The 20,151-nt window shown below is 40.7% G+C and overlaps 1 protein-coding gene across 3 annotated transcripts in view; it reads left to right on the top strand.

The window, feature by feature from the left end:
* The window catches only part of NCOA7 (nuclear receptor coactivator 7), a 64,621-nt gene that overhangs the window by 21,403 nt on the left and 23,067 nt on the right, over window positions 1-20,151 (top strand). Inside the window, exons 3-10 of one of the 3 annotated variants that reach the window (XM_083434834.1) lie at window positions 1,169-1,413; window positions 8,731-8,810; window positions 12,432-12,539; window positions 13,850-13,963; window positions 14,479-14,604; window positions 15,592-15,776; window positions 17,433-18,427; window positions 19,151-19,319. In XM_083434834.1, the coding sequence (XP_083290960.1) occupies window positions 1,169-1,413; window positions 8,731-8,810; window positions 12,432-12,539; window positions 13,850-13,963; window positions 14,479-14,604; window positions 15,592-15,776; window positions 17,433-18,427; window positions 19,151-19,319 (2,022 nt within the window). Of the gene's footprint in view, window positions 1-1,168; window positions 1,414-8,730; window positions 8,811-12,431; window positions 12,540-13,849; window positions 13,964-14,478; window positions 14,605-15,591; window positions 15,777-17,432; window positions 18,428-19,150; window positions 19,320-20,151 lie in introns of those variants that run through there. The other 2 variants (XM_083434835.1, XM_083434837.1) reach the window with 2 other exon arrangements.

The following is a 20,151-nucleotide window of genomic DNA, read 5'->3' as shown; positions in this document are numbered from 1 at the left end:
CTCCTCCTATCCCAGCAGTTTCTCAGTTTCTTGGTCAAGGAACTTGGCATGGGAAGGACATGCCAGATCCTCACACTTGCACGCAAGCTCCTACCCGAGCAGCATGATAAGATGACATGTTGCAGCAGCACATAACCTGCTGAAATGAAGACTGCTTTGCCATGTAAAGTACGTTCCAAAAATGAGAGGGGAAAAACCTCAAGTTTAGCCAGAATTGGGATTTTATTTGTAAAAAGAAAAAGCCTAATGTGTTTTGGCCTGTGATTATTTTAGGCCTTCGTTATTTTAGGAACAGGGCACCACGTGTATTTTTATCAATTAAAAACCAGTTTAAGTATATTTACGTTATTTATATGCTAATATATATTTACTCAATGTAAAATGTAGAAGTAGTTTGCAGAAATCTAGGTTAATAAAGTCACACTGTCACTTTCACTGAATATTTATGTGATGTATTCAGTCAATCGATCAATCAGTCATTCTATAATGGTCAAAGATCAGACAATAGAAATAACATTAATAACACACACAGCAACATTAGCACCAAGGGGCAGAAGCAGTAGACAAAATTGAAAATGTCATATGTATTGTTCCTTTTACAGCTCTGGTGCAAGCCTAAGATAATCACAGGTAAAAATGTGTTGGCTTTTTTTACAAATAAAATTTGTGCCTTCTTAAGATTCTATCTGTCTCATTTTTTGTGTGTCAGTTTGGATGCTTATAGGTCTTTAATAAAAAAACAGGTTGTCATGTGTGACATCAGGTATGGAGCAGATGAAGGTTTGGTTTGTATTGGCTGCACTACTGCAGCCAGTGGGACTGCTCTCAGCTCCAGTTACCTGATAGGCCCTAAGAGGGATCCCTTTTGAAGTAATCACCTGACTGTTTAATGTTTTATTATATTTTTAAATATGTGGAAGCTGCCTAGAGTGGCTGGGGCAACCCACTAAGAAGTGTGGGGTATAAATAGTAAAATTATCATTATGGAATTTCATCAGAGAAATGTTGGAGGGTATGCTAAGTTAGATAAACAAAGAGTTGTTATTCTGATCATTGCAATTTAGCAGGATCAAGGTACATAAAATTATAATGATTAATGGTTAGCCAATGAGATTTCTGCAAATTAGCTTATTGTCTATATTGCTTTATTGTGTTTCTTTTTTTCTAGTTTGAAGAAGAAGAGGCTAGCTAAGCAAAATTCAGAGGCAGCCTCCTCAAATGCTTGTGGGATCCCCGCAGGTAGAACTCAGGCTGGAAGAGATGATGGAAGTAAAGCTGTTCTGGTGCAGACCAATGGCTCTCAAGAAAACGGCAAAAAGTCTGGGGAAAAGGAGGACTTGGAGAAAAAGAAGAAGAAAAGCAGTCAGCCAAAGGATATTAGGCGCACAGATCTTAAGCGATACTATAGTATTGGTGAGTTTAAGGCAAATACTGTATTACCTCTTTGAAATCTTTTAAGTGCTTTTAAAGTGTAACAGTCTGTGGTGTTGTGTTTTTTCTTCTCATTATATTGCTGCTCTACTTTCAGTAACCTTCTGTAAGTCAATATGGAATATATAAACACGTTTTAGTTTTATAAGCTCCCATTTGGATTCTGTAACATTGCTGAGTCTTGGCAGGCTGGTTAAGTGTGCGAAGTCCATCTGCAAGCACAGATTCTATGTATTAGAAATGACGGAAGTTTCGTAGCATCAAAATAAAATAGCTTTTTACGTATTTGAATGTAGTGGATGAATGGATTGGCTTTTACCTTCAGAATGGGCACCTGTCTCCAAACTGGCACCTTGTAAGTGGAGGTTGGATCTAGCTAGAAGGTAAAGTGTAGTGGAATGAGTGTAACTGTTTGAAAGGATTCCTAGCCACAAGGAATTCACCTAATCTCTCTGCTTCTTAGCAATTTTTCATTTTGTTGAAAACATTCTATTTTTAGTATAAAATATCTTTTAACCAAGTGAAATATAACACTATTGAAAGAGTTAGTTAGCAGTGTGGAGGTTTTTGAATGTGCACACACACACACACTTCTTTTAAGACTTAAGAACATAATAATAATCCCACTAAGATCATATTTTATCCTTCTTCCTACAATGGTCAACCAGATACCCTGGGAAGATCACTAAGTAAGCAGGCCATGGAGAAATGTCTTTCTTCTGCTGTTGCCTCTTCAGCAGTTGAATTCAGTTCTATATTGTCTCTGATCATGTAAGTTCCTATAGCCACCATGACTAATTAACCATTGACAGACCATAATCTTGTCTAATTCCTCCCTGAAGCATTTAAAGTTGATAGCAATCGCCAAATCCCACAGCTTTGAATTCCACGATTTAACTGTGCATTCTGTGAAAAAGCACTTACTTTTGTCTATCCCCAATCTATTGCTAATCTGTTTTAGTGAAAGACTCTTGAGTAGCAAGTATCTGTCTCAATCTTCATTATACAGTTTATTATTCCTCTCCCCCCCCCCCCCCAAAGATAAAAATGCCCAACTGCTCTAGCTTTTCCTTGTTGGGAAGAATATGAAGAACGGCATGTGTTGCCCAGCCCAATTAACTTTTATGATGGCCCATTAACCGTCTAAAGAGTAAACAGAATCTGCAAAAATGACTCCATCATTTGCCAGGACACTACAAGGATAATGTCTGCCTGTGAAGTTGGGAAAGATTCCAAATAACTAGAGTGGAGCTTGTAAGACAGCTATCCAGGAGAGCCATAAAACATTTTGCTAGCATAATGAATCTGTTTAGCATTTACATGGCAACAGTGCAATTTCAGCCTTCTTAGCAACCTTGAAAAGGGACCATTAGCTTCTTCCATTGCTAGAGATCCCATGGTTGTGCCTTTCTCCAGCAGTCTGATAATGAGGGTTCTGATGCCACTTTAAATTTGAATTGGAGCATCAGAGAAATAATAGATCTCTGTGTGTGCGTTTTTACAAAATCACCTGTTTCGTTTTTGCAACTAAAGCAACACAAAATACCTGCTGAAATAGGAAAAAACCCAAATATTGTTTGATGGTATACCCCAGAGCAGGGGTAGCTAATGTGGTGCCCTCCAGAAATTTTGAATTGCAACTCCCATTCTCCCCAACCTGGGGAGCTATAGTCCATAACATTTATGGATTATGGTCGCAATGTTGTTTGTCCCTGCTCCAGATTTGGTGCTGGTTGATACGGGTTTTAACCAGTCTCTGAGTTGCATCCTGTAGTGGCTTTATACAAGCAGAAAGTGTTTCTGTTTTCACAAGGTGGTGCCAACACCACATTTTTCTCAATTCTCCATTATGCACTGCGGCACTCCATGGTTGCCCCAAATATGCTTCTCAGAGTTGGGGAGCCCTCTGGGGCAATAGGTAATACAGGACTGAAGGCTGTATTGGGGATGGGGGAAGGTATGTGAAAAACAGTGTGTTTACACATCTATGTAGAGTTACAGACATACCTGGTAAGAGTTAAGGCTTCCATCAAATGGTAGTATGGTGCCAGGTTTTAAAATGTAATATTCCTATTGTGCCCTGCAACCTGAAATTTGCTCCCTGAAGCAGATTTGGGTCATGTGCAGTGGGAGGAGACAGAGGGCCAGTTCTGTTGTGTTTACGGAAGCTGCTCCAATTGCCAGTGACGTAGCTGGATACAGAATGGTTATATTGCTTCTCGTTAGGAACCAATAGTGTCAAACACTGGGTACAGAACAAGTGCACCACGATTTGAACGTGGCTGAAATGTCTGATTTGTGGCCATCTTCTGAGGGCACACTGGTGGGTTTATTCCTTTGCTATTATTTTTTATGATGGTCCATTTTAGAACCTCAAATGGTTGGGCTGGCAAACCAAAAACCTGAGTTGGATTCAGCTTTTCTAGTTAACAATTATGTTGTAGCTTCCTTCAATGTCATCTTTACAAGCTATTGCCTTCTTTCCTCACACGGTTCTTTCCACCAAAGGGGCAAAGTTTAAAGGCGTAACATTGTAAATCAGTAACCACAAACCTTCTGCTCTAACAAGTAAAAACAAATAGATTCAAAGCTAGCGTTGTAGTGGCATTCAAATCTTTCCCCCTCTAGTCATCCCTGTGGTGATTGGGGCTGCGTTGTTTTTTGGCATGAGATCAAAATTTTCAACCTATTTCCAAGTTGTAAATACACTTCCTGACTATCAGAATAAATAACACTTGTCTATTCGATATTTGTTAACAAATATGTTAGATTGTATGTAAGAGTCAGAAAGCTGGTAACTGATTCTTAGGAGGGGCTGTAGCTCTGTGGTGGAGCCCAAAGTTTTGATGGTATGAGGTCCCAAAACATCTCAATTAATAGATCTGGTGACGATTTTTGCCTGAGAATCCTGAAGAGCTAGTGCTAACCAGGGCAATGGGGAGAGTTCTGGATTTGATGGATTATTGGTCTACCTTGTTATATATTGTGTGTGAACATAAAGATACAGTCATACCTCAGGTTGAATGTGCTTCAGGTTGAGCGCTTTTGGGTTGTGTTCCGTGGCAACTTGGAAGTAATGGAGCGCGTTACTTCCGGGTTTCGCCTCTCGCACATGCACAGACACTCAAAATGACATCATGCGCATGCACGGAAGCATCAAAACATGGCACGTGCAGATGCGCCGTCGCGTCTTACGTTCCATTCAGGATGCGAACAGGGCTCCGGAACGGATCCTGTTCGCATCCCGAGGTACCGCTGTAATCTCATGACCATCCTGGAGGAGGAGAAAGGAAAAGTGTGTGAGTCTGAGACTCACTGTGGCTTATCTTCATAACACTAAACCGGGGTGGGGCTAGACATTTTTGGCCAAAGAGACAGTGGTGGATGTGACCCCACACATACAGTGGTACCTCGCAAGACGAATGCCTCGGAAGACGAAAAACTCGCAAGACGAAAGAGTTTTTCGTTTTCTGAGTTGCTTCGCAAGATGGATTTCCCTATGGGCTTGCTTCGCAAGATGAAACGTCTTGTGCCTTTTTTTAAAAACCGCCAATGCATTCCTATGGGAAACCGTCAATACACAGTGGTGCTTCGCAAGACGAAAAAATTCACAAGACGAAAAAACTCGCAGAACGAATTAATTTCGTCTTGCGAGGCACCACTGTATACCTTACTCAGCTGAGCCTTGCAGATCATGTTAGAGAGGATATTTCTACCTCTACACTCATCAGATGATTGTTAAGATTTCTGGGGATGGAGTGATTTGCATCCTCAACAGAGCAACAACCAGTGCTGTGCCTGCTTCACTTCACTTCATTTCATCTTCACCACCACTGTCAAAATTGATGGGATCTTATCGAGAGGCCAGGAAAATTTGCTGGGCGGGGGAGGACACTGGATCAGGCAGATTTGCCACCCCTGTGTTAAACAACCCCCCCAACATTCCATGCCCATCTCCCCAATGTGTTAGCTAGTCCTCTGTACATGTTTTACATTTGCATTACATACGGTGGGAATGCAAAAGTGCTTGTAAAGTTAGCAGCTGTGGAAATTTCTAGATAAATCCCATTACGATCGAGTTGTGAGAGATACAAAATTAGCGTAAGCCCTGCTTGTGAAAACTCAGCACACTACATGCCCTCTCTGTTCCTTGGGATCCTCCTGTTCCCTTTGCTACAAGGGGACTGTGCTCATATTTCAGCTGAGGGGTGGAGTATGCAGAATTACACTAATCTGCTTCACTTTCCTCAGAGCTGGATTCCACAGACTTGGACAAGCCCCTTCCTCAGCCACTTCCTTAGCAGAGAAAAAGATGGGGATTTTGTGTGTGTGTGTGTGTGTGTGTGCACACGCACATACACACACAAGTAATGGCACTATTTGATTCTAATTTTCTCTGAGTGGGGGGAAATTGGCCAATTTGTATTCTGAGTGATTTTGCTGTGGCTTATTTTCCGTTCTCTGTCAGCCTTGCTTGCTTTCAAGTCCAGCGAGGCTGATTTAGCAGAGGCGTGGCAAAGAACCTTTCCCTTGCTTTTTTTAAAAAAAGAAAGTTGTAAAAGGGGAAACTCAGGACTTTTGGACACATGATTTAGGCTACTTGTTGGCATTCCTGCGCTTGAAGATGTTTGCGGTCGAGTGTTGCTGTGCCCACCATCCAGGAGGATTCTGCAAGAGCTGTTTGCCGGAAGTGCCCGGGAAGGCCTGCCAATCTTCTGCTGTCGCTGCCGCCTGTAAACTCCCGGGGAGAATAATCAACGTGGAATGGGAGGAGGGCTTGCCGTCTTCAGGCTACAGTTCTGCAACCGGGGACAGCTGTGAGTCTCTGCCAGAAGCTGTGGCTATTGATCACAGTGAGAAGGCAAAGAAGAAATTCCTAAAGGTTATGCACAGCTTTTCAGCCCCAAAGCATTTTTCCTGGTGTGTGGATTACAGGCAGCCTTACCTGTTGTTAGGTATGCAAACCACTGATTCCTGTCTGCTGATGGTTATCACACATGGAGGAGGAGTGGGGCTCAGGGAGAATAGATCTTGGGAAACTAGACAAGGTGAATGGGCTTTCAGAGCTATCTGAGGATACCTAACCATATTTTTCATTACAGCTTTTTACATCTACAGCTCTCTTACTGAAAACATGACATATCCGCTACTGTGCGTGCACATGTGATAATGACAATCATCTAGAAATGTACATTTAATGTTTGTTTATTTTTTTAAAGTGTTTTAAGACATTAAGCAACCATCATTGGGCAGCTAGCTTGAGTCTCAACTCCCATGGTAAATATAATGCTGAAGCAAATCTTATAGAATAAAATGGGACCTCAATGCTTTATTGTTAAAAATTCATATAGTAATTCTGATGGATTGCACATTAAACACAGGCACATGTATCTTCTCTATGATGTTTTCTGTATTAAAAAAATATGAAAAAAATGACTCTGAAGTTGATTATAGTTGGAGGTGTGTGTCCGTGGAGAAAGAAAGATAAATTGGCCTCATACCTTTCCCTTCTAGCAGGTTTTTCACTTCATATCGCCCATCTCATGCTGGTTTGTTTGTTTGTTTCCACCAAGGAAGAAAATATACAGCCCTCTACAAAGTAAAAAGCAAGTTGGGCAGGAAGAATCTGAGCTTCAAAATGATTGGAAAAGAAAGAGTTAAACAGCTGCTTTCTTCCTGCCTGGCCCCCTTTATCTGCTCTTTTTCAACTGAAATTTCTAACCTCAGAGGCTGGTGTTGGTTAAAAAGAAAGAAAGAAACTTCAAAGAAATGCTTGCTTCTTTGCTTAAGACATTTATATACTACCCTTCATAATGTTTTCCCCGGGACAGACATTTTAAAAAATAATTTGTTTGGCCCTTAGGTAGGTTCTCGTAGCAGATATACCAGATCCTGTGTGGGATATTCAAAGTGGGAGAAGTAGCCATAGTTTTGTGTGTTCAATCCTTGGCATCTCCAGTTAAAGAGATGCTGGATGTCCAGAAAAGGCCCAAGAAAACCCTCAAAAGCTGCTGCCATTCAAAGGAGTTGTAGGCTAGATGGACCCATCATTCCCCATTTTGTTTTCCTGACCCACTCAATATTTTCTTTTTACCTCCCATCTAAAGATACACTGGTTCAGTCATTTAGCATTTGGAAGAAGCAGAGATAACAAGGGTCTATCTGACCCTTGATATTAATATATTTTATGATGTTTCAAGGCTGCATTCGGTTTCATTTGTGTTTCTTTTAATGGAAGATTTTATGTATTGCCGTGATGCCCCGCAATCATCAGCTGCAGGGTGGTTCTAGAAATAAAAATAATAAGGCTATTCTGATGTACAACTTTGTTTAATGCGGGCAATGTTAGAATGTTTTAGTTCCGTTAGCAGCAGAGGTACCTTTACTGCTTATGTGTGAATATGGCCTGACAGTTTCAAGCTTCAGTATTGTACAATTAACTGCTTATGTGTGTCCTCAACAAAAGCATCTAGCAGAACACAAAAGGATATCCTTTCGAAATAAGTTTTGTTTTCTGATCTTGCAAAAGACTAATGCCCATACAAGATCTTCTGCGGAGTCCTGCTGAGCCCAGTAGCCCCAACCATAAAAATCTTGGATGACTGGAAAGAGCGCACATAGGCAGTTGTGACATCAGCAGAACGCACAATTCTTGTTGATATTGCAAATGCCTGAGTGATTTGTCCTGTCATGATCTCAACTTTGTCCAAGCCCTTAGGCACGCTGTGTACACCTCAGGTAGATAGTGGCGGGGTTTTTTGCCGTTAACATTTGTCACAGTGTATTTCAACTTTTCCTGACGTAACACCCACATTTAGCCTCAACTTGCAACCGTTGACCCACTTTTAATTCTTTACCATATACAGCATGCCTGTTTTTCTTCCTCTTTCTCCTTGCTAAAAACACAAACAGATAAGAAAATGTTGGTGACCCACCTTAGCTTAGGGCTTAACTCACTTGTGGCTACCAGCCTACCAATAAAAGATCAATTAATGCAACTTAATGCAACACTCAAGCATCACTGATAAAAATATTGTCAATAATAGCTTTTCTGTGACAGGCAGCCCTGTATCGAAACGTTTTTAATATTTGAGGTTTTATAAATTTTTTATATATGTTGTAAGCCATCCAGATGGGTGTGGTATAAATAATAAAATTATTATTTATGATTCGTTAATCACCAGTTTTCATGTTTGGCCGAGACAAACCTGGTTTAATATTATTTTGCTTATGTTTACCAATTAGTGATTTGAAAGTTGTTCACATTTTAGGTAATCGGTCTCGGGGTTTCTCTTTCAGAGGACAATCAAACCAAAACCAATGAGAAGAAAGAAAAGAAAATGGTCTCTCAGAAGCCACATGGTACAATAGAATACACGGTAAGAGTAGCTGCTCAGAATCTATCGCATGAATATTTTTGGATGTGGTATGCCCATTCTATTTCCCCATGCTACGCAATTCCTCTACATCCTAATTTGTTGCTTTTATCCTATTCACAAGAGGAAGTGATCCTTTTCCTGAGTACAGTGGTGCCCCGCAAGACGAATGCCTCGCAAGACGGAAAACCCGCTAGACGAAAGGGTTTTCCGTTTTTCAATGCGCTTCGCAGGACGAATTTCTCTATGGGCTTGCTTCGCAAGACGAAAATGTCTTGCGATTCTTGCAATTTTTTTCGCTCCCCACCCCCTTTTTCTAAGGCACTAAGCTGCTAATAGCCTTTTAGCAGCTAATCCCTTAAGCCTTTAATAGCCGCTAATAGCCGCTAAACCGCTAATAGCGCTAATCTGCTAATCCGCTAATAGGGTTGCTTCGCAAGACGAAAAAACCGCTAGACGAAGAGACTCGCGGAACGGATTCTTTTCGTCTTGCGAGGCACCACTGTATAACCAGGCAGGAACTACCCGTGTCTCCACTAGTACCACCTATGGTATCTATCCACTAAAGGTCTCACTAAATACCCACAATATACAAGAGGTTGTTTCCTCTTCCTGCCTGGTTCCTGCATGCACTAGCTCAGTCTTACCTATACTGAGTATCCCCTCTTAAACATAACCACATTTCAAGTAACTATTCTCAAGAACAAAATGTGAGAGGAGTGCCTCTCAAATCAAGCAATAGGGCAGGGGGTGGATCCAGGCCCAGCAGTAGGGGTTAGAATCACTGGGCATCTTCCAAGGCCCATGCCCAAGTAGGGGGCCCAGTCCCAGTGCCAATCCCTGAAGCCACCTGCCCAACACAGGTTTGTCCTCGCTGCTGCAGCTACCCACCTCACTGAGCATGCAAGCAATGGCAGGCACTATTTCATTTGAAAGTGATATGCAATAGTGCTCGCTTCGGCAGCACATATATTAAAATTCAAAGTGATATGCCATAGTAGTTTTGCAATAATAAGAGCAAAGCTGGGGACCCCATGCACATTCTCAGAATTCCAGGTGTGCTCACTGGTCCAGAAAGTTGGGTGAGCCCTGAAATAGAGGACTGTGTCACTTATAACATGGCATATGTCTTTTCCTAGATGTGAACCAGAAACCCAATTTTCATAAATTTGCTTGTTCTGCTCCAACGTTCCTGATTGGCTCATGGAAATCTCACTAAAACTGTACAATAGGTATATAAATAAGGGAAATAAGTTTCATAAATATCCTTAAAGCAGAATCTGTAGCCTAGCGTCAGTTTCTCCACTCATAATAATGCAGCTGCCCTACATACTTTGGCCTTTGAAAGCTGCTGTTGTGTGCTGCATCTTAGAGTGAAGTTATTTCTCTTCTTCGGGAGAAGGAGAAAATTATTGTAGGGTTGCCATATTTCAAACGGTGAAAATCCGGACAGAAAAGTTGTTGAGTTTGGACATTTTACCGATTTCTGCCCAGACACTGCTGCACAGATGCTGCACAGTATAAATAACTTTTAATAGATCCTGTATCTGATTCACATACATAGTAAAAATAAAAATAGTAGTAGTAGTAATAATGTGTATCTTGAACTCAACAGCCTCCCCTCCCTTCTCTGGTAATTGGTATGCTATTTCTGAATCCTGGAGGTTCCTTTTAAAGGAACCTGTGAAGGTGTTGTGGCTAATCAACATCCTGTGTGCATGATGGTCGCACTCCCATCTGCCTGCACATTCATCACATGCTCAAAGCGGTTCTGTGTGTGTACCGTTCTTCTGCATGAGTACTTGGCCTTTGAGAATCTCCCTTCATGTCAAGGATTTCTACACATATAATCTTGGCTACAGACTCACGGAGTGTGGGGAAGGTGGGAATTGTGCCTACTGGCCTCCTTGTTGGGTAGGTCTAGCCTTGACTGTATGAGTAGGTGGTGGCTGTCGGAGCCTTTCTGATCTCTAGCAATCAGATTTGTCTTTTTATAAAAAATCATCACTGCACCTAGAATCGATGTTTTCATTGTCCACAAAGCTCCAGGGTCTGTTCTAAAGAAGCTTCTAAATTAATAGATTAGCAAGAAGAAGGAATGGGGTGAAAAGTACAAGACGCTGTTACATGCTCAAGCTCTAGTACACATGCTGTGGTTCAGTGGATTATGTACAATGGTTAGAAAACAAGTTTGCTCTGGATACAACTTCCTCTTATCTTGTAAAGCCAATAAAGGATTGACTTAACTAGCTATAAACAGAGACCCAAGTGGGCCAATCTTATTGATCTGTTGTATATGAGTGTTTGTTTTCACTTAGGTTCCTTCAATTAAATCCTCCCTCCAGTCCAGATTCAAAAGATGGGAGTATTTTCCACAAGCCTCACGTGTATTGCAAAGATAAGATACTTTTATGTGTTGGCAGGCTTGATTGATCTTGGCTGCTCTCAGAGGTCAAATGCAAGCACCAGAGAATGCATACAAGAAAAGTTAAGGCTCTGGGTTTGAATGGGAGTTAGATTAACAAAAACTTTGAATCTACTTTAAGCCATGAGCATTCTCATGTAAGAGAGACTGGGTAATTTGTAGCTAATAAATCCACTTTATTCTGTAGTGTTGCACACATTCTGCCAAAATACATTTCCAGAGGCATTGCCATGTTAATCAGTTGCAGCAAAAAATAACTGTGTTTTTTAACTAATATTTTTTATTGATTTTCCATTTTTAACATTGATATAACATCTTATTTCCTTTTACAAATTTTAAGCTCCACTGAGCTAATCGACTTCCCTCCATCTCCTCATCTGGTTTTTATATAACTACCTCATATTTCCACACATTTATATCATCACAATTCTACATTTTTCTTAATATTGTATTAGTTATTAAGTATATTTGTAGAAAAGTTCCTCTTAATAAACATTGCAAGATTTAATGCAGCCCGGCTAGTGTCTTTATATGTTTACAGTGATTGTCTATATATTGAATAAATTTACTCCACTCTCTGGAATGCTTGTTCACTCTGCTTTTGGATTTTCCCTGTCAGCTTTGCTAATTCTGCATCTTTGTCTGCCATTCCTCTACCGTCAATAATTCTTGCAGCAAAAAATAAGTGCACGTCCCATTGCATTTTAAAGGCTAATAATTTATTACAGCAGAAGCTTTTGTGCACCAGAATCTACTTTGTTTTGTGACTAGAGCCTACTTAGAAATGTGTGGTGGTTTTTGAAATGCTACATAGTTTGGTTATTTCCCCCTGCATAGAGGAAATGGTCATTTTAAAATGAGGAGAAGAGAAGAGAAGAGTTTGGATTTGATACTCCACCTTTCACTCCCTTTAAGGAGTCTCAAAGCGGCTAACATTCTCCTTTCCCTTCCTCCCCCACAACAAACACTCTGTGAGGTGAGTGGGGCTGAGAGACTTCAAAGAAGTGTGACTGGCCCAAGGTCACCCAGCAGCTGCATGTGGAGGAGCAGGGACGCGAACCCGGTTCCCCAGATTACAAGACTACCGCTCTTAACCACTACACCACACTGGCTCTCTAGGTTTTACATTTTTTTTTTTAAACAGGCATGATCGAGGACAGTGCAATAACATTTTAATCTTTCTATCTTCCCTCCTTCAGGCTGGAAGCCAAGATACTCTGAACAGCATAGCTCTGAAGTTTAACATCACTCCAAATAAACTTGTGGAACTCAACAGGCTCTTCACACACACAATTGTTCCGGGCCAGGTAACCGGGTTGTGATTAAATCCAATTTTCTAAAAGATGTGATCTGTACTAGTTAAAGAAGGCTCTTCTAGTATCATTTTGAAATAACTAGAACAATGGAAATGACACCATGCCCTCGTAAGTAATCGTAGGCATGCAGTGGCTTCAGAGGCACATGCACCGGGCACAGTGGTGGATAGCATGGTGGAGCTGTGCTGCTGCTGCATAAAGTGACGCAGCAATAAAGTTGACACAGTGCAGACACGCTGGTGGAGCCAATCTGTTGCACCTGCTGGTGAATTTGAACCACACCAACTTTGCTGCAGCCTCCTAGTATGCAGCCGTTATGCAGCCGGTGAGAAGTCAGGTGAGTGGCACAGCCCCTCCCTGCTGTCTGCATGCAAAATAACACTGGTTTTATAAGAACACAACTTTATATGCTCAGATCATATGTTCAATTAGCAGAGCATTTCCTATACTGCTTGGAAGCAGCTGTCTGTGGTTTCAGGTAAGAGTGTTTCCCAGACACATCTGGGGATGCCTGAAACTGAACCTGGGACCCTTTGCATGCATCTGTGCAGGCAGACCTGTGATAACTTCTGCACTGGGCTGAAATCCTGTACCAGTTATATGTGCTTAAGGCTGCAATCCTATACCCCTTTACCTGGGAGTAAACTGCATTGAATTAACAGTGTTTACTTCTGAGAGGGTATGTATAGGATTGCACTGTAAATATTGTTATATATATATATACAGTGGTGCCTCGCAAGACGAAAAGAATCCGTTCCGCGGGTCTTTTCATCTTGCGGTTTTTTCGTCTTGCGAAGCAAGCCCATTGACGGAGTAGCGCTATTAGCGCTATTGGCTAAAAAAGGGGCTAAAAACGGCTTTTTAACACTTGGGAGATTAGCGGTTTTGCTGCTAAAATGCTTTTAGCAGCTTAGCGATTCAAAATAAGGGGTTTTGGAGCGGAAAAAAAATTCAAATTTATTCGTCATTTTTCGTGGTGATTTTAAACACATTTATAGGTGCATAATCACTTCACTAGTTGGCTGTGTTAAGTCAGGAATGAAAGTCAGGATTGTCACTATCCTGCAATGAGAGAGGGACAAAATTCAAGAAGTTAATAGTTGTGTGTGTGTGTATATCTATCTATCATCTATCTATCTATCTATCTATCATCTATCTATCTATCTATCTATCTATCATCTATCTATCTATTTATCTATCTATATATCTTGGTGCTTTAAAATAATGCTCTGTAAATCGGTTGTCTTCACAGTGTATGTTGTTGTAGTAATCTTGTTTCTTTTGTGGGGGGGTTGGCCTAGGTTCTGTATGTGCCAGATAGTGAGCCTCTTTCTGCTGCTGCGAAACTAGCTTCTTCAAGCCCTGGCGCTACCGTTTCACCTTCCTCATCAGATGCAGAGTATGATAAACTTCCGGTAAGACTTTCATGTTAGAGTCAGTTTTAGCCAAGAAGCATCTTAATCCTTTTTTTCTGGCATAGGCTTTCAGGGAGTGGGCTCTGGTCCGCAAAAACTTATGCCACAATAAATTAGTTAGAGTTTAAGGTTGCACAAGATTTTTTCCAGTAAGACGTTATACAGACTCTGTTGTTTAGAAAGTGATGTCTAGTCAGTTAAGTGTATATACTATCTTTTGATATGATGGCTCTTGATTTCCTTGAAAAGTGTAAAATTGCTTATCATATTTTCAATAGACATGGGAACACTTTGCATGTCATAAGGGTCACTTGATAGTACTTCCATGGCTATTTGCCACATATCCCATTGTTTGCTTGCCATGGCTCTCTGCTTGAACGGCTGGTTTTCTTCATGCCGCTAGAAACAAGCAAACAATGGGAAATCTGTGGTGGCCTCGCCCACCTGCACAAGGAACTGTGGCACACAAATGTCTGCTGGTTTTTTTATTTTTTAAAAAACCTTTATCATTCAAGGATGCTGACTTAGCAAGAAGGGTTTGCAGACCAATCCAAAGAGTCCTGTCTTCCACCTCAGAGGAAGATGAGCCAGTTGTGGTCAAGTTTTTGAAAATGAACTGTCGATACTTCACAGATGGCAAGGTAGAAGGCTTTGGTGATTTATTTTGCAACAGGGGTGTGGGGGTGTGGGGGTGTGTGTGTGATAGGCAGTTAACAATTAGAGTATCATAAGGTGTGCAGATGTTGGAACTGTTAATCTCTATTGTCTACAAATCTATTTGCATTTGAAAATTAGCTTTACTAAGTAGGCTGACCACAGTCTAAAATGGGCTGTTTTGTAGATGGTTCCCGTGTGTGTGCTTGGGGTTCTGGGCACATAAGATTCAACAGCAAACTACACATTATGCACATAGAAACATAGCTTGGGTCTAGCAGCAGCTTTTACTAGGTGACAGCAGCTGCAAGAGGAGGTAATTTGGAACAGAGAAGCCTCATAGGAAGAGAAGGAGTACTACACTGTCTTTCTACCAATTGCGTGCCTGCTGCAAATTCACCTCCTTCAGTGTTCCAAATCTTTTATTTCATGAGTATGCATATTACATGTACCTAAGCTCTAAGGCAGAGCCATTTGCCATTTTGCCTTCAGTGTGCTATAGCCATCCAAGTCTCCTGTTGGGAATTATCAGCATAAGAAATGAAGTCATGCTAACATGAGAAAGGAGGCCTGCTAGCTTTGATAGGTTCATGGAAGCAGCCAAGATCAGAGAAGAATGGTTTTTGCTTGACCCATGAATTCTAATATTTTGACTCTAGTTAATTAACAAGCTGTCGCTCCCATTTCATTGCAGCTAAGGATAAAATTTAAATACCTTGATCCCCTTTTATAACCCTGGCCTTGTCTGCTGAAGATAGATGTGTTTTGAGCACTTGGAATCCTTATCACTGCTTGGTATCAGTAGGGTATTGACCTGTTGTCTGTTCAGAGTGAGCACTTTGGTAGAAAACATGATTGCAAGGGCGGGGTGGGGGAACGACAATGAGGGGTGTATAAGGAATTTGGGAGAGGGAACATAAGGGACAACATGTCTTGAAAATATGATGTGCTAATTCTTTTATTTTTATTTTAAGGGTGTGGTAGGAGGGGTCATGATAGTCACTCCCAACACCATCATGTTTGATCCTCACAAATCAGACCCTCTGGTAATTGAGAATGGCTGTGAAGAGTACGGGCTCATTTGCCCCATGGATGAGGTTGTTTCAATTGCACTCTACAACGATATCTCTCACATGAAGATTAAAGATGCCCTGCCATCGTAAGAAGTATTCTTTGTTGACCATGTTTGAATGTAACCAGTGGGATGTGGAGGACAACCAGTGGGAAGTGAAAGGAGAACTTTGAAGAAATTGAGGAGCAAAACAACTAATGAGGGTGGGAGGGAAGGGAGATGCAGAATAGTTCTACATTCATTAGGAATGGTGATACAGACTAGGCCCAGGTCACACATTTTTTCAAGTGGTGAGGCTGTATACAGTGACCCTCTTTGTGGAGGGAGGAAAGCCCTCCACAGCTTGTTTATACATTGCTGCCCAGAAAATACCACATGCAAGCAAGCATGTAGTGTGGATGGAGGTCCTGGGCTGTCCAGATGACAGGACCTCCTTCTTGTTCTTGACATGTAAACTGGCCTTAAATCTTAATTTTTGAATTAAGAAGCACAGATTCAGTGAAAAGGGGGGTGGGGAAAGAAACTGGGAAATGAAATTAAGTGTCAAGGATCTAGTAAGGCTAGTTTCTTTATTTGAATGGGTTTTTCAGCAGAATGTCCCACAACATTAATTAAAGGATAATACTTAGATATTTCACTGCTGTGAGCTCCAAATTATTGGCATATTAAATGATGTAGACTGATCTGTATAGGAGTAGATATATGTAGGATCTTCCTCTGAAGACAGACTGTTAGTTAATGTCCTTGAATCTCTTCCTATGATTGTATTAATGGTAATAATGCTTACAGCTACTTTACAGGTACAGCTGCAATTGCATAATTCATATCATCACATATAATGACCACATAGGTAATGAGAGGGATCTTCATGTCTTAACTGAACATTTACTCCAGTAGTGAGAAGTGCAGGAGTTGTGAAATCACTTTGCAAATACAGGGATTCTTCCAGTGGCTTGAAGTTATTCGTTATTAATCTCTGTATACTGGATGAGAAAATGAGAGCTTATACGTTTGCACAGGCTTCAGTTTATTTATTTGAAGCAAGGTTGGGCAGTTTGCTGAACTGTTTAAAAATTTCTCTTTTTTAAAAAATGTATTTGTGATTGTTGAGAAAAGCTTGAGAGCATGAATCTTGGCTCATTCAAAGGCTGTCAGCTGAGAGAAGGAAAATTTCAAGACCCTTGAAAATAATAGAATTGTAGATCTTATGATTTCTGAGGCCTTCTCATGTTTTTGAGCTTGGATTTCTTAAGTCTGCTTCTAGTCTTTTGTATGAGATGGGATGCTGATGAGATGGGATTTGTTTGCTATCAGTGGCCTGAAAACCGTCACAGAAAAGAAATTATACAGTTTATAGTCATTCTGTTGCTCCTTTTGTAGTAACTTGAAGACTCAGGCTGGGTCTTGTCTTTTGTCCCCTCAGCCTTAAAAATACCTGCAGAGTACCTAATGATATATCCATCTCTCCACTTTCACAACATGAACTTCAAAATACAAATATTTTGTTATACCAATTCTTTCAACTCCATAATTACTTATTTCAGTTGGCTTGCATTTTATTTTGCAAGAAGCAAAATTGGTTTGTTTCAAATTATTTCAATGTTGTTTTGGTGTATTTTAGTTGAAAGCTCCTTTTTGCCATTTGTTTTGTTTATTTATTTTAGTATTTATTGAGTTTTCATTTTGTTATCATTTTGTTCTCCATTTTAACATTCCATATGCATCCACCATCTTTCCTGACAGCGACATTCCAAAGGATCTTTGTCCTTTGTACAGGCCTGGTGAGTGGGAAGACCTTGCTTCTGAGAAGGATATCAACCCTTTCAGCAAATTTAAATCCATAAACAAGGAGAAGAAGAAGCCCAAAGCGGACAACTTTGTCACCCTGAATTCCACACCAATAAAGCCCACGGAGAAGGAGAAGTCTACAGATCTTGAACTTAAACCTCCTGAAAGTTCTTCCTTGGTGACCTCCAAGTCGGAGGAAACACAAAGGGACTCCAACACTCCCGAGCCTTCAAAAAGGGTGGCTTTGGAATGTACCACGGAACATTCTGTAGAGAGTGTTAGTCTGGACCTATCCAAAGATAATTCCCTTCTGGAAGAAGATGGTTTTATTGAATTGGAAGAGACTTCATCACAGACTGATAGCAAAGTAAAGAGCACAGATGTTGGAACAGTTGGTGTTCCCAGTGACTCTAAAATGAGAAAGGAAGTTTGGTTGCAAGCAACAAATAAAGAAAATTGTGACCAATCAGGGACAAAGCATGAAGTTCTTAAAGATGTCCTTGATTTAGAGTCCTGTGAGAAGCTAGATGTGGTGCCTGAAATAAACAAGGGGGGTAGCTCACCAACAAATGTGGAAACAACTCTGGATGCAAACAAGGAGCTGAATAAAGACAAACTTATTGAATTTTACCTCAGTAAAGATAAGGATGAGCCACAGACTACTGATGACTTATGTAAGGCTAACGTCAAGGAAGACGGGAACAGTATACCAGGAGGCATAGACCTCACCCTTAGTTCTTCACATTCCCAAGCCAATAAATTTGTGAAAGGCAAAAGAGAAGGTCCAGATTTGTGTTCTAATGGAAGGAAAGAGGCATCGTCAGAAGTTGGTGCGACAGCAGAGAAAAAGGACCATGAAGGATCAATAGCCTCTTCATTGCCATCTCAGCTAGATAACAAGTCTGAAATCAGACTCTGGCTGCTGCAGAGAATCCAAGTGCCCATAGAAGGTAGGCCTGCTTGCCATAGTCTTACTGTAGCACCCCATGTTAATGAAGGACAGAAATTCTCTTTCAGTTTCCAATAGTTCTCTTCAACCTTGTTTTTTTTACAGATTGCTTAACAGCACAGTTATGTCCTACAAAAAATTAACGAGTCTGCCCTTGATTCTAATCTCTTTCTGCAGTTGTTTCTAGAGAAGTGGAATACTCTTGGGGTTTTTCTTTCTTTCTTATGACTTGAATATAGTTGAGAAGTGGGAATGTGTCAAAAAATTGAATTTTCCTAATTGTAGGGGCTACATTAGAACCCACTTGAACTTCTTTTTCTGCAGGTCAAAGTATTGAAATTATATCATAACTTATTTTTTTCTTTTCTTTCTGCAAAGTATTTTTGTTGATTCCCTTAAATTAGTCTTGGAGGAAAACCAGCTGCAATTTATATATATATTTATGTAAGCTGAGAATAATAAGCCTAATAATTTCCTACCAGGCCGTCACCATGATGTTGCAGGGTGCGTTGCAATAATTTTAAAATACAGTATTAAAAGCAGTTGAAATACACTGAAGGGCAGTCAGTACAGAATGCTCACAGAATATACATTTAAATATAATAAATTCAAAACCATATTCTGCATTTCTTAAGTCACTCCATGATAAAGGCTAAATTGTGCTACAGGCCTGGCCACTGTGCTCCATTTGCTATGTTATAACTCTGTGGTCTTTTGGATTCAGATATGCTTCCTTCAAAGGAAGAGAAAAGCAAGTCCCCGCCGATGTTTCTGTGCATCAAAGTGGGCAAGCCTATGAGGAAGTCCTTTACTTCTCAAAGCTCCACAATGGCTCAGCAATATAATAAAAGAAGAAAGCAACCGGAGTACTGGTTTGCTGTTCCACGAGAAAGGTAAGCTGTCACTTTTCAGGACCATTCTGGAGTTTATAAGAACTACATTTCTTGCCCACCAGCTGTGTGATTAGTGCTTCTGTTAGAGAAGCCTTTCATTTTCCAGATATCCTTGTTATTGTTTTGTTGCTAACATCATGCGAATGGAACCGAACAGGGTGGTTTGTCCCTGCAGATCGTGATGTTTCCTTCTGTCCAAGGCACATTCAGCTTATTCTTATTGCTTTGTGGAATGTGATAACACAGCCTGGCTGGTAACTGTGTGATGTGATTAGTGATAAGTATCACAAACCCCATTACAAACTCTGTTCAGGAGCGTAGCTCTTGCTGGCTGACCCAGTGTAAGCCTGACAGAGGGAAAACAAACCTTTAAAAGATTTGCCAGCATAATTACTCCTATCCTAGCAGATCTGGGGTTTGGATTTCTCGCTTAAAAATTGAGTTAAAAACAACAACTGATGTTCACAGAATTTCAAGTAATGGGCCAAACTAGATTAGAAGCTACATGTGTCACTTGCGATGATGTCAACTGAACTTCTTTTTTTAATTTATATATAAGAAACCCCAAGGTGCACATGGAGAAGACCTAATGGAAGTTTCCTTCCAGGACAGCTTTGTGGGCTAGTGGGGGAGGAGGGTGGTTTTTATCACAACAGTCACCGTAGAGGAAATGATTGTATTTCCTGTCTCTTTGCACAGTGGTCCTGATAAAAAAAAATCCCCTCCCTGGCAGCCACTATATATATAAAAAACTCCCTTTTTCTCCCCTGCCTTTGCATGTTTCGTCTCACATCTAGTTTGACCTTCAAACAGCTTCATCAAGAATGAATGG

This window comes from Podarcis tiliguerta (genome assembly GCF_965153285.1).
Source record: "Podarcis tiliguerta genome assembly, chromosome: 3".
In the NCBI taxonomy this organism is placed as follows: Eukaryota; Metazoa; Chordata; class Lepidosauria; order Squamata; family Lacertidae; genus Podarcis; species Podarcis tiliguerta.
Note: the sequence above shows the minus strand (reverse complement) of the source record. Positions and strands in the feature narration are given on the sequence as shown.